Raw genomic sequence first — 27,194 nt, 5'->3', positions numbered from 1 at the left:
TGCACATGTGCGGCCACACGGCGGCGAGCGCAGCCAAAGTAGCCCGGTTTTATTTAAAATCAACAAATCCACTTCCTTCCTGTGTGACGCAACGCGACAACAAGGCAAGTTTAAAATTAGCCGCCACCGCTGCTAGCATATCATCGACAATAATGACGCCGAGTGGCATGAAGTAGCAATAAATAAACACACTTGCAACGCGATTGTTCCACCCCAACCCTGCCGGCACGCGGCATGTTTACAAGCTTCTGTTGGCTGACGGCTGTCGGCTGCCGGCTGTGCTGTTGCCGTGAGTCTTCCAGTCAACAAAAGCGGTGCAACATGTGTTGAGCAACATTCAAATGCTTCCTTTCCATTGTGTTGCACACAAACATATAGACATGTAGATTCTTTTCTCTTGATAGGGAAAGCGTGCAAAGTGATTTGCTGGGATATTTTTTATAATAAAAAAGGCTTACAGTAAGTATATATATGTATGTGTGTTCAATTTATATATGTGTATGGATTTTGTAAGTGAAAGCGACAGTTATTGTTGGTCAGAAGGACATAATAACTTCTCTGCCTTTTTCTTGTGAAAAATTGAAAGTTCCCTCATCCTTTGACAGACTATTCCCTCAAGTGAATTGATGTGGGATATGAATTAGCTTAAGGGATTACATGGGTTTCCTCGGCTAAAAAACAGCATTTTTTCAACAATTTTTTCTCATATAAAATATTAAAAATTTATTCGATTTTTTTGTTGTTATAAACATACACTATTATAAAGAAATTCTGAAATTTTTGGAAAAAAATATTTTAAATTTGGCCATTGCGAGGCCATTTCCGCTGATACCTCGAAAAAAATGCATCCGCGTTTCCAGGATAACTCCTTAAAGGATCACCTAAAGTAAAAAAAATCGTGTTTTAGTTGAAATATTAACTTGGACGAAAGGAAAAAAGCTGAAAATTGAATTTTCGGCAGGTATTTTTACAAAAAAAAAATGAAAATTTCAGTGAAAATTTCGCGTCTCAAAGACCTTTGTAAAATTGCATGAAGATCGGCTCAGTTGTTCTCGAGAAATCTTGCCAACCGACTTCAAAAACACAGTTTCTAGAAAAAAACTAGCTAGCGTCGAGCGCACAAGTTCTCGAGACTGCATCTCCGAAACTATTACTTGAATCAACTTGAAAATTTAGGAAAATATTTTAGAGGTGTGGCGAAATTTAATAAGACAATAAAAAAAATCGATTTTTTGAAATCGTAAACCCATGTAACCCCTTAAGTTAGGTTGTATGATGACTGGCGAGGGAACCTCCAGAATGGATGAAGGTTCAAGGTATTTTGGCTTTCATTTAGCAAAAACGGGTTAATAAAGTAGTGTTGTTGATACCTCGTCTTCTTTCAAAAATTTTCTTTAAGTGATATATAAAAATATGTGTAATCTTACCGTGTGAACTCAGATTATTACCTGATGAGTTACAACCTCTACAACTACGGAACGGTCAGGAACGATTTTATATCTCGGGTTATGAAATAAATAATCGTGAAAGTCAACATAGAGCAATACTTACAAATTTTGAGATACTGGACAAGTATCTTTAGAGGTTATGTTAGGTACAAAATACTTTCCGAAGCGTGAGTATGTCCGACTTTAGTCGCAAAGAGTTATTTTGCTTCAAAATATTATCATTTAGTTACAAAGTAAGACAATGACGTTGTCAAGATAAGCCGACTTCGATCGAATTTTTGTGAACGAGCAATTTTTAAAGACTGTTTCAGGACATAAAAGTGGTGGGTCGTCTGACTGAAGACAATAGCAATGTTATAAAATCCTAGCATTCGGGAATTTTGACTACAAAACCACGAAAACCAACAGAAAGTCTTTGTTAAGATATCATAAAAAAAACAGATTATGTGAAGGTCATGTTTTTTTTTCAAATAAAATTTTGCATAATTGATACTTACTCTTCTGAAGTAATTTCAAAAACATTTCATAAATATTGTCAAAAAATATATAGATTTCAGTCATAAATATAAATTAATCCCTTTCTAATAAGGTCGGTTATCTTATTTTTTTATTATTCTCATTTAGTGCCCATTTTCTCAGCAGCTCTTAAGCCAAAATCGCATTCAAACCTCAAATAAGCGTGTGTTTGCTTAACTCAATGGCTTGGTGTTGATTTGAGCTTAAATGCTTGTTTAATTAGTGTTTGTTTTGCTTGCATTTTTCTAACTCTTCTGTTCTTTCTACACAACCAACTTGCGGCGTGTGGCCTTTTTTGCAATTTGTGCTCAAGCATACAGCGCGGCTCTGCACAACGCGCCGCTTTCAGTTGCCTGTCAACATGTTGAGTGCGCGTTTCGAGCCGCGGGTGTTTTATTCGTGTTTGAGTCATAAAAAGCTGTTAAATACGACTGATTTATGATGAGTGTGGTATAAAGAATATTATTGTTTTGCTTCATTTTCGGCAACATTAAGGCATGTGTAAAATGTTTTTGGAATTTTAATTACCAATAATGGAATATTTGTGCGACAATCATTTCATTTATAAACTGAAAGCTTCTTGTGAAAAGACAGCTGCTTATTGTTTAAGTAGCAAATGTGCAGTGTAGTAAAGAAAAATTAAAAGAAAAATAATGTGAATTTTTGTGTTGGATGTGAGGGCACAGTACCAAAAATGAGTTCGTGTCAGGGCTTGAAGTTTAAATAATTTTAATTTTGCTTTTTATATTTCACTTATTCTTACTGTGCCTACTTCTTATGCGCTTTTAAAATATTATAAATTTAAAAAATATTTAAACAAAACGTTGCCTACATCTAGGGGCAAATAATAAAGGGTGATTTTTTAAGAGCTTGATAACTTTTTTTAAAAAAAAAACGCATAAAATTTGCAAAATCTCATCGGTTCTTTATTTGAAACGTTAGATTGGTTCATGACATTTACTTTTTGAAGATAATTTCATTTAAATGTTGACCGCGGCTGCGTCTTAGGTGGTCCATTCGGAAAGTCCAATTTTGGGCAACTTTTTCGAGCATTTCGGCCGGAATAGCCCGAATTTCTTCGGAAATGTTGTCTTCCAAAGCTGGAATAGTTGCTGGCTTATTTCTGTAGACTTTAGACTTGACGTAGCCCCACAAAAAATAGTCTAAAGGCGTTAAATCGCATGATCTTGGTGGCCAACTTACGGGTCCATTTCTTGAGATGAATTGTTGTCCGAAGTTTTCCCTCAAAATGGCCATAGAATCGCGAGCTGTGTGGCATGTAGCGCCATCTTGTTGAAACCACATGTCAACCAAGTTCAGTTCTTCCATTTTTGGCAACAAAAAGTTTGTTAGCATCGAACGATAGCGATCGCCATTCACCGTAACGTTGCGTCCAACAGCATCTTTGAAAAAATACGGTCCAATGATTCCACCAGCGTACAAACCACACCAAACAGTGCATTTTTCGGGATGCATGGGCAGTTCTTGAACGGCTTCTGGTTGCTCTTCACCCCAAATGCGGCAATTTTGCTTATTTACGTAGCCATTCAACCAGAAATGAGCCTCATCGCTGAACAAAATTTGTCGATAAAAAAGCGGATTTTCACATTTCGAACCGAACACTGATTTTGGTAATAAAATTCAATGATTTGCAAGCGTTGCTCGTTAGTAAGTCTATTCATGATGAAATGTCAAAGCATACTGAGCATCTTTCTCTTTGACACCATGTCTGAAATCCCACGTGATCTGTCAAATACTAATGCATGAAAATCCTAACCTCAAAAAAATCACCCGTTAATTAATATGTTGAAGCAATATTCTTAAGCTTTATTTTTTTTTGAGTTTGAAAAACTTTTCGAAAATTTAAGTTCAATATGTATAGAAGTATGTTTGTATATCTTTTATTATCTAATTTTTTATTATATAAACACTTTTAATTTTTTCGTAAATTCTATGACACCTTTATTAGCGGAGACGCGCACCTATTCAAACTTTTTGTTGTTGACTTTGTACTCTCAAAAGTTATGCCAAAAATATGTGAGTCTAATTGAAATGCGACTGACTATAGTAACTAACACTACAGTCTAATATTTTGGATAAATACAGTCTAACAGTTTTTTCATATGTTTTCAAAAATTCAAAATTCACTATTAAAACCCTAGCTTTTTAAAAAAAAAGTTCTTGAATAAATTATTTAGTCATTTAGCTTAAACGGAATTTTTGTTTAAACTGTAAATACAAAAGTTTTCCTTCTGCATTCGTCGCCCAAATATTGCTTAAATATTTGCTTTCCCACAGATAAAAACTAATAAAAAGCCAATTATTGCCAAAATATTCATATTTGCTTATAATTTACCTAACCTTCTCAACTTTCTCCCTTTGCCAAAGCAATAAAATGTGAACTAAACTATGCTCTCCCCTATTTTTGTCTCACTTTCAGTTTGTCACACATCATGAAATTGACGAATAAATGAACCATTGAACCGGCAAATAAGGACCGAAGGGAATACTTTGTTGAAATTTGAGTAGACAATTACTTGTGATGAGAAAATAAAACACCAACAGCAAAAACAAACGAAATAAACCAAACAAAAATCACTGCGCTGAGAAAGCAAACGAATTGGCAACAAGACAAACAGAACGCCAAAAAGCACCGAAATAATCATAGTTTGTTTGAAAGCAGAAGTACAGAAAGCAGTAAAGCAAAAAAAAAACAAAACGAATGAAATGAGAAAAACACATAAAATAGTGCACACAAGCAGCGAAAAGACAACGAACATCTGTTGTCAAATATAAATGAGCAATGCTTCCAAAGAGACGGGATTTTATTTTGAAATAGTGAAGGAGTGGCCAGAAATTGACAGCTGAACGGAGTGCGAAATGAGCAGAAACGATTGCTGCAATCTTTGTCTGAGTGTGTGCGTGTGTGTGTGCATAAAATGTTCTGAAGCGCAAAAGTGCCATTTTTCGTACAAATATTATGAGTGAAGCGATTGCAACAAAAACAAAAAATATTTGGAATGAACAAATCATAGATCTGAATTTTGTGCATGGAAGACTGCAGGAAAATATAATTATTGGGTTAAATGGATGATATAATGAAATAAAATAATATTAAATTACATAAAAAAAGACAGGAGAAAACAAAAAAACAAATTTAAATAAATAAATAAATATTAATTAAAAAGTTAAATAAGAATCTTAATTAATTAAATAATTAAAAATAGTATTCAAAAATAAAATGAATAAAATTAAATAAAAATGTAATGAAATTAAGTTAAACCGAGATAACTACAAAAAAATAAAAATTGAAGATATTAAAATAAAATCAAATTTTAAAATAAATTTTACAATTTAACCGTTAAGAGAATAAAACAAATTAACATGGTCTAGAGAAAAATTAATAAAATTAAAATCCGACACTTAAATTAAATATTTAAAATATACTGAAAATTAAATTAAAATAAATTAAATTAAATTAAACTAAATTAAATTAGATTAAATTAAACTAAATTAAATTAAATTAAATAAATTAAACTAAATTAAATTAATTTAAAATAAAATAACTTAAAACAAAACAAAATAAAATAAAATAAAATAAAATAAAATAAAATAAAATAAAATAAAAAAAAATAAAATAAAATTAAATTAAATAAAAATAGAAGAATATTCAATAATAAAAAATATTTAAAAATAAAATAAAATAAAAAATTGTATTTAACAAAAATAAATAAAATATGAATAGAATGGAAACCAAATAAAATGTAAAGAAATAAAAAATTAAAAAAAATGTCATTAAATAAAATAGAGAAAATAAAATTTAAGAACAAATTGAAAAATATGAACAAAAAAGAAACCAAATTTCATAAACAAAAATAAAAAATTTAAATATAACAAAGTAAACTAAAATAAATATTATATATATATATAAAAAAATTAAAAACTTAAATAATAACAAAATAACTCAAAATAAAAAGGAAAAATATCGAATTAAAAATGGATAAAAGATCAAAAGAAAGTCAAATTAAATGTAAAAAAATAAAAAAAATAAATAAAAAATTAAAAAAAGTAAAATGTAATAAAATAAAGTATATAAAAAAAAAATTGGTGAAATATGTAGGAAGGAAATCAATTTATTAAAAAAAACTAAAATAAAATGCAATAAAAGACAACAAAATAAAATAGATTGGTTATAATAAAAATTATTATATGTATTTGGTTAATTAAAAAAAAGTTAGATTAATAAAAATTAATTAAAAATAATTAAAATGGAGAAAATAATAAACAAATAATAATTGAAGGTTTTATTTAGATAAAAAAGCTATAAAAAATTACCTGAAGGATAATAAACATTTAAAATTATAGTTTGGCTCAAAGTATAACGTTATGCGCTTAATATTAACCTGAATGCAAATAAAATGCGCAAATTTTTAATATTTTTCATAAATTGCGCTAGCTTTAATTTCAAAAGCGCAATTCTAATTCAAAACTAATAACATTTATCTTTACAGATTTAAGCAAATCTACAACAACCCATGCAACATAAACTAAAAACCATTGAAACAGTTCACAATTAATAAACCCATGCATTGCGTATGTGTATAAAATATACTAAATACATGTCGATGTAGTGGTGCGTGAAAATTGAAAGTGTTTTGCGGCAGGAAATTATTAATAATGCGCGCGCTGTGGCCGCAGATTTAAGCTAATTAATTTGTATGCGCTTGTAATAGCTTACAATATATAGCAATAACAAAAACAACAAGAATAATAACAACAAAAACATTAATAACAAGAACAACAACACAAAGCCGATATTAGCTGCAGTAACAAATTACGAAATTACAAAAACAAAAATTCAACGGCAATTATTAGCAGAAAACCCATAGTAGGGCAGCGGATGCAGCGCATCTGTCAGCGGACGAAGGCTGCATTTATTAGTTGTTCACCGCAGAACCATAATCAGCTGCCTGCCATAACGCGCGACGCAAGACCACATAATTCAAATAAAACACGCATCCGCCACACAGAATTATCAGCGCGCTGCAGACGCCGAACACAGTGCAAGTGTATGCATATGTGTGTGTGTTTGTGTGAGTGCGTGCGGCGGAAAGTGCGCGAGTGAAAATTGTGGCATTTAAATTTTGCAAATTGAATATAGCAGCAATACACACAGCGCTGCGGCATGTGCAACAAAAGTGTTGAACGCGCGTGTAAACAGTGATGTCTTAAATTATTATTTTCGCAAACGCAATTTAAGGCATAACGGCATAACCAAAGGGATAAAGTGTTGCGGATTTTTCGCTTGAAGCCAAGTGCCGTCAAAACAAAGTGTGTGTATCCGTTAGCTGAGTGCCGCGTAACCAAAACCAAAAAACAGAAAAAAATCTTAAGCAGCAAAATAATCCATACACATACATATGTACGCTTAGTGTGTAAGAGAGTAAACAAAAACTATCGACACTAACGGCAACACGTCCGTCGCGCTGCAAACGCAACTTTCCCTGGATGTCTGTGCGCGCGTCGCGTCCGCCTGCTGGTCTGTCATAAAATATCAATTTGTGATTTTTCAATTTTGCCGCCGACAGATAAACGCAAACGTGCTGCCACAAGGGCGCGCCGCGTCTTCCGCAGCCTCCACGAGCGCTCGATCATTTATTAGCCGCATTAGACGTGCCACACATCCTAAGTAGCGGCGTTGGCGGTGTGTGTGTGTGTGTGTACGGTATGTAATAAGAAAACTAATAATTCGGCTAGTGAACGCGTGTGGCAAGTGCGAAAAAATAAGCATATAACCAAAACAACAACAAAAACAACAAACTAGTGTAACCATACATACACACATATATTGTGTACAAACTTAGCGGTGTTTGCTTGCGGTGCGTATCTTAACCGCTGCGGTCTGTGGCAACATTGCGGCGAAACGTGCTCGCATTAGCTTAAGCCACAATTGGCGATTGCACAAACATACAAACAGTCGTAATAACATACGTTAGCGCGTCGCTTGATCCATTCAATTCATTTGCTGCGCCAAGACAACGTGCCACACACAACTCGACATTGCTTGACACTCTGGTGTATGCGCCCGACGTCACCTTGAAGTGCTCGCCTACTCGCCTGCCTGTCTGTCGGTCGCTTGATTGAAGCGCTTCGGTGTATTGCGGCCGTAAAAACGTGCGACCAAGTGTTTGCTTGTAATTTGCGGTCAATGAAATTGCCTCTTAGCCGCGCCCTTGGAGGCTTCGTGTCGTCGTGCGCCTCCGTTGCGGTTTCCGCGTTATCGCTGTCGTCACACGCGTTGCAGGCCTGCAAGTGTGACGCGTCGCCTGAGGTGAAGATGTCAACGTCGGCCCGGTACACACACAGCCGCGGCTCGACGCGCAGCCAACGCCAAGTGCGGTGCGGTGTCAGCAGCAATTGTGGCAACGGGATTAGCAATTTTACGCAGTGCTTAATTACTTGCGGATTGCTTTTGCTCTTGGCTGCCGGTAATGGTAAGTTCCTTTGCCTTCTTTACTGCTTATTTGTACTCGGAATTTAATGCTTATCGATTTTGTTCCGTAATTCTTGCGAAAGCATACTTTCGTTTAAGTCTTTCGGTGGTAAGTACAAAGCGGTAGCGGTGGATTTTGTATAATCTTAATGTGGCTAAGTGGCAAAGACTAGTAGCTAAACATTGTAAAAGCCTCAAAGCAGTTTAATTAATTTGAGTTTACCTCGTTCTATTCTAAGACCAGTTTCTATGAGTAGTCTTTAGGGCCGAGTGAGACCTGTGCATCATTTCAAGACCTTCAGATTTGAAAGCGAGGAATGCTTGCTGATTTCTCAGCAAGGAAGTCCCTTAGAAATGTAATAAAAGTCAAAGTATTCCTCTCTGATCATCAGTTGTTATTATAACTATCAGGCCATCATAACCCTGAGTTAAAGTGCAGTAATCATCAAAATTGGCGACAGTCAAGTGCTTCAATAGTCGGTGTATGGTTGTGATTTGCAAAACTGCTTTTAAAGAAATCGTAATCTTGCAATACGCCTTATGACTTGCTCTAAAATGTAGGCAAGATGATAGACTTATTTCATTATTACAATTTGAGTAATATTTTAGATATATTGATTGTAGTATATTAGCGAAATTTTACACATATGATAGTTGCTCTACAGATGACACTGCAAACAAACGAACCCGGACCATCGCCACACCCACAAATAGGTGAAAAGCTTAAAATCAGTAAATTGAGTTCCAAAGTAGTCGAGATGAGAATGTGTCGTCTACCCGATTACAACCACATCTCTAATTAGTATTATGTCGTTTGGAATGCTATAAGTCTATTTGAGCTTAAAATTGATATCAGAACCGTTGAAAAAGACAATCGATGCAATTAAGTTCTGAATATGAAATCATGCAAATGGCTTCGACGACTTATTTTGCAAGAACGAATCCGATTTTCGAATACTTTCCCACTAAATCAAGTCGTATGTCATGGATAGCACATTCAATACTGATTACTAAAGCTTGAATAGAGGCTGGTTTATTGCTAAAGGCCAATGACTTCAAACACCGCCGCAATAAGTAGTCTAATATTATTAGATCAGAACTTCTTGGAAGCCATTCCATGGCACAGTTTCTTGAAATAATCGAATCTCCAAACTTTTCTCGCAATATTCGATTGTTGCAAGTGCTGTGTGGCACATAGCCCCGTCTTATTGGAAGCAGAGATCAAATGTTTCCAATTGCTACCATAAAAAGTTGGTTAACATCGATATATATCGCTCTTCATTGACAGTAACAGTGCCACCAGTTTCATCTCTAAAGAAGTGCGGATCGATGATTCCACCAGACAAAAAATCATACCAAACTGTCAATTTAGGTGTAACGATGGTTCATGAATAATTTGTGGATTTTTTTCGCACCAGAAAGAACAGTTTTGTTTATTTACCGAATCTATGAGATGAAAGTGAGTCTCATAGAAGAAGATGATTTCCTAAGAAAAAAAACGTCATCGTTTTCAAGTTACTCCAAGGCAACATCAGCAAATTCAGAATATTTATGCTGGTCCAATGGCTTCAGTTCTTGAGTAAGAATTATTCTATAAGGATGCAAGCCCAATTACTTTCTCAAAATTCACCGGGTTATGGTTTGAGACAGTCTCAATGCTGAACGTCTTGCAACCGACAACTGGCGGTCTTCAGCAATGCTTGCAATATTTTTATTACTTCGAGCACTTCTTCTTCTTATTGGCACTTGAGTATTATGTAAAGAAAATGTACGCTCGAAATTTCCAACAATTCGACTTGCTATTCGTTGCATAAGTGGACTATTATTACGACCATGAAAAGGTAAAGGCTGACAAAAAGTTGTAATTGCAGAACGATTATTTTGATAATTAAATTGAATAATTAGTAAATATTTTTCTGGTGTATATTTTTTCATGATGAAATTGTAAAAATCAATGCATACAATGAAATTTAGATGGTCATAAATTACTGATCATGACGTATTGAAAATGGCCAAAACCACACTTACAAATCATATTTCCCTATTGGAACAATATCAGTACAATATACTTGGAGCAGAAAACGTTTCATAATCCAGCTGATCAGTGGTCTCTGTAAATTATATTGAAGATTATCTTTTGTCTTGCAATAAATAATCCATACTTTGAGTACATTTATAACACACGGATAAACTTTGTTCTGCGGATTATTACTATAAGATTATAGGCTCATATGTGACAAGGAGCAAGGCTCGATCCCCAAATGTCAACTTGTTATCTATATGTATTTTTCTGTAAAGTTTTTTAAATTTAATGTCATTAGTAATTCCCATTTCTCTTCTACCGATAATATCAAAGCTTTTTGAGAAAATTCTTATAAAATGTCTAAGTAAAAACGAAAAACCATAATTCCAGCGTATCATGGAGTTCGAGCTAACCTTTCAACGATTGATCAAATTCACAGAATTACACAAATTATTGAAAAAGCCTTTGAGGAAAAAATATTGTTTTCTACCATGTTTTTTGATGTTGCAAAAGCGTTCGATAATGTTTGTCACATAGGACTGCTTTCGAAATTGAAACTGATTTTATCGAAACATTTTGTCATCATAAAAGCATATTTATCAGGTCGCCACCTCCGCGTTAAGCAATGACACAAGTATTCTATTCTCAAGGAAATAAAAGTAGGAGCTCCACAGGGTAGTGTGTTAGGCACTCTTCTTGACAGTAGGCTGCAAATATACAACAGCCACTTTTACAGATGGTACGGTGTGGCTTTCTGTTGGTAGTACTGAACAAGAGTCCACTACTAATCTCCAAAAAGTTGGAAATAAAGTCCTACAATGGGCAAAGAAATGGCAGATAAAACTGAATGAAACAAAGTCTGTACACATTGTTTTACATACATAAAGATACAGCACTTGGCACTTTTTTATAGACGGCGCACGAGTACAGTACTTTAACTTTGCTAAATACTCGTACTTAGGAATGACGCATGAATCTAAGCTGCCGTGGAAAGTTCATATAAAAAACAAACTGAGAGAGCTAGGCTCGCGACCCAAAATATTAATTGCTTAATTGCTAACAAAGCACTGTTATTCATTGAAAAAAAGTTGGTCAGCTATAAAAAAATACTCCGACCGACATGAAGCTATGGTGCACAGAACTGAGGCTGTTCAAACGCAAATAATAAGAAAGTAATCCAACAAAGTATTGTAAATGTGCTGATATAGAGTGTGATCTAGGCGTAAAATCGGTTAACGTAAAAATATTTAAAATTGCAGCAAACATAGTGCAAGATTGCTACAGCATGTCGAAGTAGAGTAGCCATGTCAACTCCTAAAGATGGATCACCAAGATGACTCAAACGCCTCAAGCCCAGAAATCTTTCCAATTATCCAATACTCGCAGAATAGTTTTGAAATTTTTTAATAATTATATGCTTAAATCATATTGAAGCTGCTTATTGGTGCTTTTTGTTTTGTTTGAACCAGTTGCAGTGTACTAAAAAAGTAAGATAAAAAATATTAATTTCAAGCTCTTTCGTTTAGATTTGAAATATTGTTGCGTGCCACATATAATTATTCTAAACTTTAATATATAAGTATGTGTGCATATATTTGAAACCCACAAGTTGGTTGAATGAAAAATACACTTAATTATTGTGGCAAGCAAATATTAACTAAAACAGTATTTATGCACAATTAAACTTTACGGTAAATAAAAATTTATTATGGAAATCCACAGAAATTCGGTTTGGCATTTAAGTAGCGCAGCTGCTGCTTTATCATAGACAAAAGTTCGAAACCAAAAATATTTGGTGAAACGAAATTGCAGCAAATGCACATTAAAACACTGAGTAAAATACAAAAACTAATAACAACAATAACAACAACAATGCGGCGTAAAGTGCTAAATTTGCAATAGGATTTGTGTGAAATTATTTGTTATAGCAATTGCTGCTACTATTGTTGTTGTTGTAAGTGTTTTACTATTTTTTTTTGTTATGGTTGCAACAAATAAGCCTCAGTAAATTACGTCCAGTTATGCGTCTGCAGCTGCGGCAAGTACAAATCGTGGCGCTCCGCACTGCCGCTCCAACGCAACACGGGAAGCAGCGGCCGGGGCAGTAAAGCCCCGTTGCTGTGGGAAATTAATCACGATTATAATTTAAGCTGAATTATGAGCTAAAGCTGCTAAACAACCAGCCAACCAAACCGAATAACAACAGCAGCAATTCAGCTAAGGCATGCCACAGCACCGCAAGCTAGCCCACCAGCTCCAACAGAAACAACAGCAACAATCGGCAGCCTTTATCGTACTCACAAAGTTGTGTAGCTCGAATAAACGCCGCTTGAGTGGACATTGCATTGCATTGTGTTAGTAGTTGTAGGTGGTTGTGGTGCAGTTTTTGTTGTAGCGGCATCGAAACAAAAATCTGCACAAACACAGAGAAATTCTAAAACAAACACATCACTGTTAACAAAAACAAGCGAGCAGAACTTTGCTGAATTCATAGCATAAAGCACAGGAAAAAACGACGAACAGCAGATATGGCAACATTATAAAAACAAAAGCAATCATAAAAAAATAAAATCTCTGCTCACCACACCACATACAGTTAGACAGCGGTCTCCGGAGTGTTTCAGAAGTTCAATTTTTAGTTACTTTTTATTTACTGACGGTTTTCGACCGTTCGTTTGCTTTATCATTCCGAAGTGTGTTGGGAATGCAAACAGTTGAAGTACTCGTAAAATGTTGGAAAAAGCTGATTCATTCTTTGTGCTCTTCATTTCAGTTTAAACGCTTTCTGTGTTGTTTAAAAGGGAGTTTTTGTTTAAGAAGATTTTCCATTTAACAAAAGATTGCGAACATAACGAATGTTATATGGATACATCTAATCCAAGAGCTTTAATTCAGCATCTACAGTCTGCTGTCAGTCTAGCATCAGTTGCTGGGGAGTTTCTGGTTCCATGTCGCAAAATTAAAAGTTTGCACAAGAGACTAAGTATATCCATATTAAATGATTACTAGGCCCGGTATAAAATGCGACAACTAACCGGAATTTGTGTCTCGAAATGTTGTTTAAATTTGTAAACCTATTGAGGTTGTACTCACCCAGCCCACTCTTTCTTTCTTACGAATCATTTCCGGTTACATTGTTTCATTTAGCCTCTAGTTGTGCAGTCGGCATTGTATCCGATGCGCGAATGCAAGCAAGCCTTTGCAGTTTCGATGGTTAAAGTCTGCGATGTTTTTGAAGCCCAATCCACCGGTTAATACGTATCAATCGGTATCACGATAATGGTGTACATACATCCCCTTGGTAATCCTTGGTTTGCAGCCCAAAGGTTTTGCGGCAAGTCGATTGGTTAGATCCACATGTCGCTTCCACCGCAAAGTGGAATTCAAAGTGATACCCAGATATTTGACCACAGGAGTCATCTATAACTCTCTGCCCCCAAGGTATAAGCTCCTAAAGCCCACCAGGGACCTGTGGTTAGTGAATGTTTAGACGGTTTAATGTTCAGTCCCTTTACCAATGCTGGTCTCAGCTATCCTAGTGCGCAACCTGACCTCTATCCATCTGCGTACAGGTGCTGCCAATTTCTTTTTTTTTATGCTTTTGTCATACTTTCATGTGACGCAACCTCAAAATCACCTTCAAAGATATGTTGTTGGCAACATACAAAGCAACCGGCCGGCCGGCCGGTCCCTAACTACACTACACCAATATAGTTGCCTGGAAGCAGACGAAGAAGCGTCAGACATGCCACAACACTGCACTCTGGACTATAACTTAATATCTCCGATTGAACATCTACAGTGAGGCCCGTATGCTCTCAGTTAGGGAGCATAATGAACTCCTCTTTAAGTAGTTTCTGCTGTGATGTTTTCGTAGAAACCATCCCTGCTGACGCCAGCTTGAAGCGGAACCACTGCCTTAGAACATCAAGAAGTCTTTCCTTAACTATTGTACGTCGATGGCGTACGGCAATACGCCGACTAAACTTCGGACGCAACTAGCTTCAGACATACACTGACCGTCAATCACAGCGGAGATATAAACACCTTAGCCGACTCCCTCTCAGTGAACAGCGTACTTGGAGTCAAACCACCACCCATTGCAGACAAGGAGCTCGAATTTCTACGAGAATCGATAATGACTCTTTGTCCTGAATACTGTAGCAGGAAAAACTCCAACTTATCCAGAATCGATCCCGACATACCAAATATATGCCCAGTATTTAACGAGTGTCTAACCATTTCTTTGCATGCCCTGCTAAGCCTACGCATCTGATAACCCTTTCCCAATGGTCCGACCTCGTCGAAACAGCACATTTCCTGGGTCTACCGGTGATTGACCTCGATGACACCTTCTCTGAACCTTACCACTCTTACCACTCTAACGGGGAGTAGAATAACAACCGTTAGAATAAGAACAACAACAACATTTATTTCTACGAAAAATATTTATGAATAATGTTGCGAGGAAATGAGGGAACCATTATGTCATTTGGGAAAAAGAATTTTTGAATATAAAATTCATTAATTTTTTATATTTCTATAAAATAAGAAGTATACTATAATATGTACTATATTCAAAATTTTACCTCAACTAAACTTTTATTGACATTTTATTTGCTTTTAGTAAATTTATTTCCCTTTCCACATGTTTTTGTTTGCCTTTTCTCTGACTATGCCGTTGGCAAATGTTTGGCCTTTATAGTTCACAAGCACTTAGATCTCAATGCATTTGTATGTTTTCTTCAATTTAATGGCACTTTGACAAAGTGTCAGTTGTGGTATGTTTACACCTCACTTCAGATGGGCTTCCCAACTTCCCCTTTACCAAATAAGTATATATACTTGTATACATAAACATACATACAAGTATATGTGTATCAATGTAGCGCGTGGGACATTCACCCTTTCTAATGCATTATATAAATATGGGTATGTATGGAGACTCACAAATTGTAGTTGTAAAGAATTTGACTATAAAAATTAATTATGTTTTTGATATGTTCACATCTTAAGAGCTTCGACAGCTTCATTAGCGAACTCTTTGACTTTGGCTCAAATATGTACTTTCCATCTAGTGAAATTGCTCAATGTCTGAAGAAAAGTAATTGAATGCTATAACTGCATTGTTGTTGTCAATATAATGTCAAGAAAACAATCAAAATGACAGTTCTAGTGGGATAGGGAATGAGAACGAACCCTGCGGGAAATTCGTGCTTGTGAAGAGGGAATATATATATATATATATACTCGTATATAAATGTTTATTAGGCATGTAGTATATTATATTTTGATAGATTAGAATAAATTTAGAAAACATATATTTTATAAATTTGAATTTCATAATTATTTTTCACTTTCACTCACTGGACTCAATATAAGAAAATAGTGTTTTTATGTCCGTCGCCTTTTCTTAACCCGAATGGAAATTAATTTATTTATATCCAATTAAGTACTGTAAATTCCTCGGCATTCCGCATAGCGTTTTGTACTTCAATTCAACATTTTTCACAAGCCTTTTCCTATAGGGTTTGTTTAAAAATCTTCGTTTTAATTACTATCCACTCCATAGAATTTGAAAATTCCCTTATGCTATTTCGGAATAACTACATAAATGGATATCCGTCTAACCAATAAATGTTTCACTCTTTCTGAAGTGTTTTGCTGATTGCAACATGCAAAGTAACTTAATTTAATAGATTTTCGATGCAGTTGTACTGAAAGTGCATTTTTCTTGTTACTTTATTTCGAAAGCTCGAGGGTGACAATTTGTCACTGAAATGTGCTGTTTTCGACATAAATACCCTTTTTATTTGTTGTTTGTCGAGTCTTAAAATAAAACGAGTTGTACAAAGCAAAAAAATATAGCACTCAATTTTCTCAAAATAGCTTAGAGTGTAACTAAGAAAGATGTAGTGGGTACTTAAGAAAGTCGTCTATATTTTTTAAAGAAATAAACTACTATATGCTTTACTAGATAACGTGATTGACAATTTGAATCTAAAAGCAAGCCAAATTCGGAGGTATTTGAACATTTTTACTCTCGTAAATCTGGGCTCAAAACAGAGCTATTACATGCAGGTGTTAGAAGACTTTGCATTACAAAATGTTACTAAGTACCATTATTACATTTGGCTTTGGGTTTGAGATAGATAGTACAACCTTTATAACTAATTAAAGACGGTCAATTTAGTATGTATATGGGGTATATGAGGAAAAAGTCAACCAAATAATCGGAAGTTATTAATGAGGTATATAAGGTTTAGGCCAGGGTCCAAAAAAACACACAGTTATTAGAAAAATAGACTTTCCGAATTTATTTGATATAACATTATATAATAATAGATATAACTATAAGGTATATATATCGAGCAGAAGTTCGAAATTTTATGCTGTTTAGGGAACATATTGACCCAACTTGAACAAGTTCTGACAATATTACTATGGAGCAAAAAATGCTCTATCAATTTAAGTAACAAATCTCACCGCATAACTGTTTTTTTTTTGGTAAAAAGTTTTATATATGAGATATCTTAAAACTTGGTCTGTTGGCGTCCGATTTCCGCCATTTTTAGACAAGAGATTGTAGACCTTGAGCTCTATTTTTTCAAATTTTTATTCCATTAACATCTTTGGTGATTAATTTAATATGCTCTGAAAAGAGAGAGTATATAGAGTTTAATATTTCGATATAGTATATTGTTAAGAGGTTCCTGAGATATTGTAGACGAAAAATAGCAAGACTTGTTAATTTAAATTTCGTGCGTGAACCAATTCGCCTAAATATTTTTCTGGGTTGGGAAGAATGTCCGTGACATTTTTGCCAAATGTGATATCATAATTATTAGTATTTAGTATATGTACTACTGTGATCAAATTGAAAGGTGAATTTTGTCCATTTTATCTCCTTCAAAGTAATCCCCTCCCGCTACTATACACTTATGCCAATTCTAGTCATCACAGCACTTCCTCCGTCGTGATGGCTATCAGAGCCTTCTTCGATTCAGCTTATACAAGTATATCCACAATTGAGTCAAAACGATGTCCTCAGAGTGGTCATGTGAATTTGCTGAATAGCCAGAAGTTACGCGAAGGTAAATAAATGCGGTAGGATATTAGTTGCAAATGTGGCGAAATGACCACGAATAACCAATGCAGTTTGAAATGGTGCATTATCGCACTTCTTTGTTCAATAAATTCAGACATAGTAACAATCGAAGAATTCACTTTTAGAGCCTCAAAAAACGACGCGCTTCTCAAATATTAATGAATATTTTGACGTGAAATTTAGCATAGACGTCACTGTACTACCAACTTACAAAAAAAAAAGAATTAGCGGTTCGATAAACACACGAAGTATAAATTAAAAATTCGCCTTTCAATTTAATCACATTAGCACTCTCTCTGAAGTACATAAAGTGCATTCGGCGATTTTAACGATGGGTGAAATAATTCAACAAAGAAGCTTCATTCAATTTTATATGCGGAATCAAATTTCTGGTGCCGAAAGGTTTAGAATGTTGGAAAAAGCCTTCGAAAATGTTTGTTTATTACGAGCAAGCGTTTTTGATTGCTATACGTCATTCAAAGAGGGTCGAGAACGCACTGACGATGTACCATGTCTAAGACGGTCATCAATATCAACTGCTAAACAACAAGTCAATAAAATTAAAAAATGTATGTTTGAGAATCGACGATTAACAAGTAGAGATCCTATTGACATCGTTGGAATATCGGAAGGATAAGTGAAAAGCATTTTGAAAGATCATTTGAACCTAAGAAAAGTGGAAGCACGATTAGTTTCAAAATCACTAAATTATTTTGAAAAACAGCGTCACGTTATCGTCTGTTGAACCATGCTTTCCGACTGAAACGTATTATTACTGCTGGAGAGTCTTGGATCTATGCTTACGACGCTGAAGTAGACGATCAGTCAGCCGATTATAGTGTCAAAGGTGAGCCGAAACTAAAAAAAACACTTCAAAGCAGGCAAAAAATCAACATTATATTGGTGTGGGACACTCTAAATTCCTTCCGACCGGCCAAACTGACAACAAGGATACAACACTACTACAAATGATATAAGAATATATGTAGGATGCGATGAAGTAAAAGGAGAATTAGACATATCATACCTAAACAAACACTTGAGACCCCTCGCAGTCTTCGTGCCACTTGAGAAACGATGTGTGAAATTGATGTTGTGTTTGTTGTTGTTATTGTAGTTGATACATTGCAACGCTATAGATGTCAACGGGCGATGCAACCTTTTAAATGCCTATTTGTCTGGCTTGCCTGTCCAACTGTCTTCTGCAGCAGCAACGGGTGACAGAGTGAAAAGTCAATGCACGTTTGACATTCAGCAGTGACACTGATGGGCATGCGCATGTGTGTGCGTGTGTATGTGTGGTTTGTAGATGTGCGGTAGAATACACACACATAAAACAGAATAAATGTGCCACATAAAAGATTATATACATACTGTGGTATATGTGAGTGTGTGTAACGAGTTCGCACTTCCTAACAGAAAGGCTCGCCAACTTCTTCTAGTTGCTTCCTCAATCTGTTGTTCGCTCTTCCTTTCTGGCTTTCAATGCCAGCGGTTGACAAGCATCGTCTAACGGCACCGTACATCAATATTGTCGGCGTCAATAGCGTTCACAAGTTGACATTCACGAGTGTGCTGCAGCAGTGTAATGCCAATGAACACTAGAATAAATACCAACAACAACAACAACATAGGTTGCAACAAACAAACTGAAGGCAGAGACGGCATTGTAGGCGCTTAGCATTCCAGCGCCAAGGGCACTTAGTAATTTTCAATGTTAAACACACAAACATATAACTAACAAAAACAACAATAAAAACAATCAGGCGGTGCAAGCATAAAGCAAATCGAGCACTCAATGCTTTCACATGCGATAAGATGAATTAACCCTAAAGTGGCACATTATACAAACACATAAACATACTCATTATACACGCACAATGTAGCTGTGTGTGTGCGCGTGCATTGCTTAGGGCCTCCCTCGCTCTACAACCCTTCTCAAGTGTTAACGACCGTGTTCTACATTCCTTTGTACATTTATATTTATAAGTAATTTCCCTCTTGTATTTATCGTTGTTGTTGTTGTGCCATTTCTGCACTCACTCCACACTTCGTTCCTTCCCTACTTCACTCATTGACGTTCCACTTGCACTGGCGCCCCCTCAAACAACAAACAAACTACTCAATCAGTGATTTTTTTCAACGCTCGACATTCACCTTTATTTCAATTTTCTTCAATCTTTCTGCTGCTCTCTCGTTTCCCTCCACTTTCTGCCTTTAATGGCCACAGCTGAGTCGTCGCGGATCTATTATAACACAACATCCATCTAATCTGGCACTTGAATGTCGACGCCGGCGTCGGTGTTCACGTTCATCTTGGCATTGATTGAGCTGTAGTTAGTTCGCTGCTATTGTTGTTGTTATTGTTGCTTGACATTTTTATTGCCTTTATTAGATGAATGTTCGTTGTAAATGTTGTTGGTTTCTGCTGGAGCTGTCGTCACCGCCGCCAACACATGAGCGTGTAATGGCTCTGAGAAGCGATGTAGGCACACGAGCCGGCGTGTTTGTAGTTGTGAACATATGTTTGTGTGTAGAATTTATTACTGCCAGTGTGTATTTGTCTTTTTGTTATTATAGTATGTTCTTTAGTCGTTGTTGTTAATTTCTTTGTTTTGTTTTTGTCGATTGTAATTAAGTAGTATTAGATGAAGTCATGAAGTATATGGCACGTGTGCTTATAACTGAAGATTTGCTTCTGTGTCCTTGAATATCTTCTTAACCAAATTATGGGTTATCCAGCACCTCAGTGAATTTCGTAAAACCTGATTTTTATACTCTCGCAACAAAGTTGCTAAAGAGAGTATTATAGTTTTGTTCACATAACGGTTGTTTGTAAGTCCTAAAACTAAAAGAGTCAGATATAGGGTTATATATACCAAAGTGATCAGGGTGACGAGTAGAGTTGAAATCCGAATGTCTGTCTGTCCGTCCGTCCGTCCGTGCAAGCTGTAACTTGAGTAAAAATTGAGATATCATGATGAAACTTGGAACACGTATTTCTTGGCTCCATAAGAAGGTTAAGTTCGAAGATGGGCAAAATCGGCCCACTGCCACGCCCACAAAATGGCGGAAACCGAAAACCTATAAAGTGTCATAACTAAGCCATAAATAAAGATATTAAAGTGAAATTTGGCACAAAGGATCGCATTAGGGAGGGGCATATTTACACATAATTTTTTTGGAAAAGTGGGCGTGGCCCCGCCCCCTACTAAGTTTTTTGTACATATCTCGGAAACTACAATAGCTATGTCAACCAAACTCTATAGAGTCGTTTCTTTCAGGCATTTCCATATACAGTTCAAAAATGGAAGAAATCGGATAATAACCACGCCCACCTCCCATACAAAGGTTATGTTGAAAATCACTAAAAGTGCGTTAACCGACTAACAAAAAACGTCAGAAACACAAAATTTTACGGAAGGAATGGCAGAAGGAAGCTGCACCCAGGCTTTTTTTAAAAATTGAAAATGGGCGTGGCGTCGCCCACTTATGGACCAAAAACCATATCTCAGGAACTACTCCACCGATTTCAATGAAATTCGGTATATAATATTTCCTTAACACCCTGATGATATGTACGAAATATGGGTGAAATCGGTTCACAACCACGCCTTCTTCCAATATAACGCTATTTTGAATTCCATCTGATGCCTTCTCTTTATAATATACACATTAGGAACAAAGGATGATAGCGGAATAAAACTTTACACATATATATATATATAACTTTTCAAGGTCCCTTATATCGAACACGAAGTACTCAGTGCCTAACCTAACCTAACCTAATTTTTCACCGAAAATATCGGTAAATCTCTCAGAATTTAATTCTATTTAATTTTACAGCAAAATAAAAAAATATGTAAATGACGGATAATGAAATCTCGATTATCACTTTATCATGCGAGAGTATAAAATGTTCGGTGACACCCGAACTTAGCCCTTCCTTACTTGTTTCTATTAGAGCTGTCTAGCTGGGCTTTCGAATAGATAATATATAATCCCCTTTCCCCATTTTTCGAAGATGGGTCTTAATCGTAGGTGTCCCGTGAAGATCTACAATGTTGGTAAGTCCACTTTTGCTTAGAAGTAGGAGCATTTTGGTTTGTCATGAGGTGCACAGTCAGGACTTTCCCGTGGATGACGCATCAAATCGATATTTTGAGTGCTCAAAAATGAAGTTGACTGCATCGATGAGTTGAAAGTCACATTGTTATGGTGAAGAGTGGTCCGTCTGCGATTGTTGGTTTTCCTGATTTACTGAAACACAATTGACAAACAAATGGTTATGTACCTCTTGGAATTTACTGTTCTACGTTAAACGGGTAATATGGTTGCGATATATCCAGGTTTTCTCGAAAACATGCAACTATTTCCTTCGAAATTCTTCGCTCTCGAGCAATTTTTGTCGGATTCGACTCATCTAAAGACATTCATACAGTCGACTGCTGTTTACTTTCGGGACGATTCATCAGCTGCGACTATGTGATAGATATGATTCGAAGTATTTCTTTGTCGTATTTTTTTATATTCTTCTCTATCAATCACCGAGAGCCTTTGACAAATTATGTGTCATCCTAAGTGAACAAGTATTGAATCTATGCTAGTCCCACTAATGTCTATAACTCTCTAAATCTCACGATAGATCACACTATTTTGAAATATCAGTTTGTGGACAGAATCAATGCTTTGCGGAACAAAAAGTGGTTTTGGATGACCTTTACCAAATTCGTTTTGAAGTGATCTGCGACATCGATTAGATTCACAATACCTTCGATAACCACTGGTCCTTAATGACGCTTCATCGCGAAAGTTGATTTAGGTTCCTCGACACACTTTACTTGTGTTAATCCAAGTCGAAAATTTTAAAATTAAACCCCCGAAAATGTTCGCGGTTTAATTCCAATTTTTGTTCGGTGAACATTTCAAGTTGCTGTAAACAACACAAATATTCATTATAATAGCGTCATAGCACATCAGATATGGACTGACTAAGAAAACAATATTTCCACGTATTTGAATATAAATGCATATTAATGCTCTCAAAATAGACTCCTGAGCGAATACAAGCATGCCAACGTTTAATCCAATTTTCCATAACTAGGTGGTTCAGGCCATCTGAAGTGCGATTCATTATTTTGGTCTTTCGGTCTCGTCTCTGTTTTGGAGAACCATTCACTAGATTGTTGGACAGTTGACATGTTCAAAAACCCACGATATGCTTATCAGATGCGATATCATTTTACGCATTATAACCTTTTTTAAATTTACTAGACTTTGTGGAATTAAAAAACTCGCGACTTCATAAATAAAACTACACACAATCGCCTTTCTACAAGCAGATAAGTTTAAATCAACATTTTACGCGAGTAAATATTTTCCAACATGCAGTAAAATATAATGTGTACTAGTGGTTGCATGCAACATGCATGCATTTATTATAAGCTGGCATCGGCTTGTGGGCGCAGTTGCCGGCTGGAGTTACGAAAGCAAACAAATTACCACATTAATTATGTTAAAATTGTAAATCTCCATTTTGGCGCACACATGTAAATTAACTGTGGGCGAAAAAGAACAAAACGCCAAGCTCGCTTGGCTGACAACAAAAAACAACAGCAACAAGAAAAGGGATAAAAACAACAAAAAAGTGAAAACAATTACCGCAGACTGCAACAGGCATACACTCAAGTGCATCGACACACAACAACAAACACACACATACACAGACACAAACACAGTCACAAGTAAACGCCAGCATATTTAAATAAATTTGTCCTTATTACGAGCATGCACAAAAATATTAATGTTTGTGTGTAGTAGTAGTTGCTGCAACACTGCACTCCAAACGCAAACCTTGCTTCCATCCCCCACACTCTCTAATGCAAATATAAATCGTGGCACTCGGAAAATATTGCCTACATCTCGGCGCTTTGCCTGTGAAATTTGCAAAAGTAGCGAATTTACAAGCGCGCGCAAAAATAAAAATATACAAAATATTATGACAAAGGCTCGAAAGTCCTCCGAAAATCCATCGCACTGCAAAATTGCCGCAAAATGTGGCATGCACAAGTTCGCACATAAACAAGGATATGTGCACTACTAGCAAATATGTACGATTTTATGCCTGCATATTTAGTATGCTATATAGCATAGAATAGTGTGTGGGTGAGTGTGTGCTCAAAGCGAGATGTAAGCGTGGCTTGGCGCGCAAGTACTTGAATCGCATGCAGGAATATGAATATGGAATATTATGCTCTTCGCTAAATTCATGAACTTGCTCATTCACGTACGAATACACTTGTGCTGGTACAAAATACACTGTGTCTTTATTAAACCAAATATGTACAGTAGGCGCGCCAAGTAGGTGGATAGAAATGTGGATTTAGTGCAATAAGTATGGGATAAATGCATGTATGCGTGCGGTTTGAACGTTTATTTCAGAAAACATGTACAATAATATTACTAAAAGCCATCTGAAGCTATAATATTGTCCCAACTACTTGGAATCTGTGGATGTAATTGCACCGGCTTTCCGATCAAGAATGAATCAAGCCAGTTTTTGAATCATAATAAAAGTTAGTCAAAAGCGGCACGGTCGAAGCTATAATACGGTAGTCAAGTCTATACAGCCACTGTTTACCGGAAACTTTTTGACCAGTTTTGGATCATAGGAAACAGCGTTTTTATGATGGACAATTTTTGCCACGTGTCTAGTTGAAATTCCGGGTGTTTTCAACAATTCGTCGCTTCAATATGATTATTTGTTTTCTGTAGGTTTTCGCACTAATGGTTGAACTTAGTTTTAATAGCTGATAGTAGAGAAAGCCCTTTGGATCCCACCAAAAACAGAACAGTACTTTGGTCTCATCGATTTTGACTTTGCCAAAGCCTGGTGCGTAAATGGTTTTTTCAATACCAACCATTTTCTAGTGTTCAAGCAGAATTTTTGACATGCATACTCACCTTTCGACTGTTGTAAGCATCAATACATATTTCACTCAATTTCCAGGCTTTTATGCACTGCTTTTAATTAAATTGTTTTGTGTTTGGCAATAATGTTCAACGTGTAGTTCTCATCCTAAAACTTTGTTGGCCGTCCAGGGCGCCCAAATGGCTTTTGCGACAGCGGAAGTACCGATAATGTCCCAGCCAAGCATCTCTGAAACCCAGTTATGTAATAGTTTAACACAAAAGGATACGGGAGCACAGACCCGTTTCAATACTACCGATAGCGGTTCTGAGGTGCCTTTTCTTGCTTGTTTAACAGTTTCCTGTCATTCCGCTTATCGCAAAGACACTCCATGCTATTGATAGCGAGGATAGGCACTCTTTAACTAGCCCTAAACTCACTTCCAAAGGCTTCTTCCCACTAACAACACCTCGCACGGGTCAAGAATGTGCCGTCAGAGTTCGGTTTGGCAACTACATGATCCAAGTGATCCAGTATGAAGCCAAAGTGGGTAAGGATTTCCGATTGTTCAGACATGTGCTCTTTTAGGAACTCATGAATCCATATTAATGTAACGAATAATAATTCCTCGCAATAACACTTTTTCACGCATGAAGTTCGAATATTTTTCTATTTTTTATCAGCATTCTCAAGAAATGATCGAAAGCAGAAAAGATTGCACACAAAACATTAAAATATTGTTTTATAGAAGTTTTCTCACTATTATCTTTTTTTACTAGAAGTGAGTGGGTAAATTACCTGACTTATGTTTGAGTTGTTGTTATTTTAATACGTTTAAAGTTCCCAAAATTTTAAGGGTAGTGATAACCTACTTCTGCTTTGAACCTTGATTCATTATAAGATCCTCTAAAGGTTGTGATGAGATCATCTATCAGTCTGAATACGGTAAGGGCCAAGAGCTTTTGAGTTTTGAAGCCAAAGATTCACATTTCATATGAATTTTTGACCAAAATTATACTTACATATTTATAATATAACCAATTCTTCAACGCTAGCCTAAAATTTATCATTTTCATTTGTGTATACGTACTTCTCCCACACACTGTAGCTTGTATGTGTGCCTAGTTTCGTTCGGCATTGGATTTACACGCTTTCGCAGATATGCAATTTGTTATCGTTGGCAGTTTATTTGCAATTTTATGGTTTTCTCTTAGTTTTCTCGCTTTGCTAAGCTTTAGTGTAGTTATGCGGCGGCATAACTAACTTCTGCTCTGCACAGTTAACCGTGCGTTGTTCAAATGTGTGCGCGTGTATTTTGGCAACTTTGCGAGAAACTTTGCTGGCGACTAAACCAAACCAATTTTTATGGAAACCTGAGTTCATTATCATCATAATTATAAGTTTTTAATTGCAAATAATGAAAGCGTTGGAGAAGTGTTGAAAAAATGTGACATGAGGTGGAGTATAGAGAGAACTATTTAATAAACAAATACACTAACAAAAAGTTATAAAACAAAATTAAAATTGCATATTACTTATTGGGATATTTTAATAATCCCAGTGAAATGGTTAGTCTTTAAAAAAGCTAAGTAAACTCTGGTATATGAGGCTTACGCCTAATTTTAATAGCTTAGTTCGTTATTATACCTGCTTAAATTGTGTGATCACAATGAGCCACATGAGTTTAAGAAACGACTCTGGGCAGGATGATAGCTTATACGTATTTCTTAAAATGATAGCGCTTCCTTTTTTGATTGAAAAGTTATATCTTTTATAATTTTTTTTTAAGATAAATTGCGAATTGTTTTTCAATGGTGTTCTATTAATTTTATTATAATTGAAGAACTTCTTTTTTAATTCCACTAGTTCATCAGTTTTTCCAATATGTATGGTAATTTACACATTTGAGCCTTCATTCTCAAACTTATCGATTACCTCTTGGCAGAGAGAGCAGGAGGAATTCGGTAAAAGTTGTGGAAATTGGTTGTTTTTTTCATTGTATAAGAAGAGAGGAAACATTGTTTAAAAAATTGTGTAGAAAACTACTAAGTTGTCAGTATAATATCAAAAGTTCGTTCTGTTATGATCATCTAAACTGCGTTATTGTATAGCCTGTGGAATAGCATAATAATAGTTGGATGAAATCTGTTAATATCTTTGCTCAATCTCATATAAAAATTACCATACTTATATCCAATAACTCGTAAGTGTGCTTTTTCGTAGATTTTTTGTTAATAAATTCACAAGTTTTGCTAAAAATCTTAATAGCTCCCATACAACACGTTTGTCAAAGTTACCCGATCTTTTTAATTCATTATTCGAAAACTGGTTGTATTTTGTATTTATACAGACTAAATCGTTGTCGACATAGACTTCATTGCGGGAGGGGTTTCTTCTCTCAAAAATACATTTTTTAAACTTCCTGCAGTGGTTACCAGCGGACAAATGACTTGATCATACAATAATCTTTCAAGTTGCAGTGGATGTCATTCGCGTATGTTCAAAAATTGTTCCGTGTATTTTTGAATGTATATATTTACCCTATTTAGGTTCACCAAGTTTGCCACAAAGTTTGTAACTTTAGAAGGAAACAACGGAGACTTCATAAAGTATAAGATGTGGATCGGGCTGTTATCGAATGAGGACTATTTTGAAGGCGACGGTATTAATAAGACTTTATGAAAAAAATGAAAATT

At 35.6% G+C, this 27,194-nt stretch overlaps 1 protein-coding gene across 2 annotated transcripts in view; it reads left to right on the top strand.

Moving 5' to 3' along the window:
* Positions 1-27,194, top strand: part of LOC105227564 (uncharacterized) — a 217,092-nt gene that overhangs the window by 87,140 nt on the left and 102,758 nt on the right. For both annotated transcript variants that reach the window (XM_049450567.1, XM_049450568.1), the window contains exon 2: positions 6,476-8,458. In XM_049450567.1, coding sequence (XP_049306524.1) covers positions 8,173-8,458 — 286 coding nt within the window. In that variant the 5' untranslated portion in view covers positions 6,476-8,172. The remainder of the gene's footprint in view (positions 1-6,475; positions 8,459-27,194) is intronic.

Source organism: Bactrocera dorsalis, chromosome 2 (assembly GCF_023373825.1).
Source record: "Bactrocera dorsalis isolate Fly_Bdor chromosome 2, ASM2337382v1, whole genome shotgun sequence".
NCBI classification, from domain to species: domain Eukaryota; kingdom Metazoa; phylum Arthropoda; class Insecta; order Diptera; family Tephritidae; genus Bactrocera; species Bactrocera dorsalis.
Note: the sequence above shows the minus strand (reverse complement) of the source record. Positions and strands in the feature narration are given on the sequence as shown.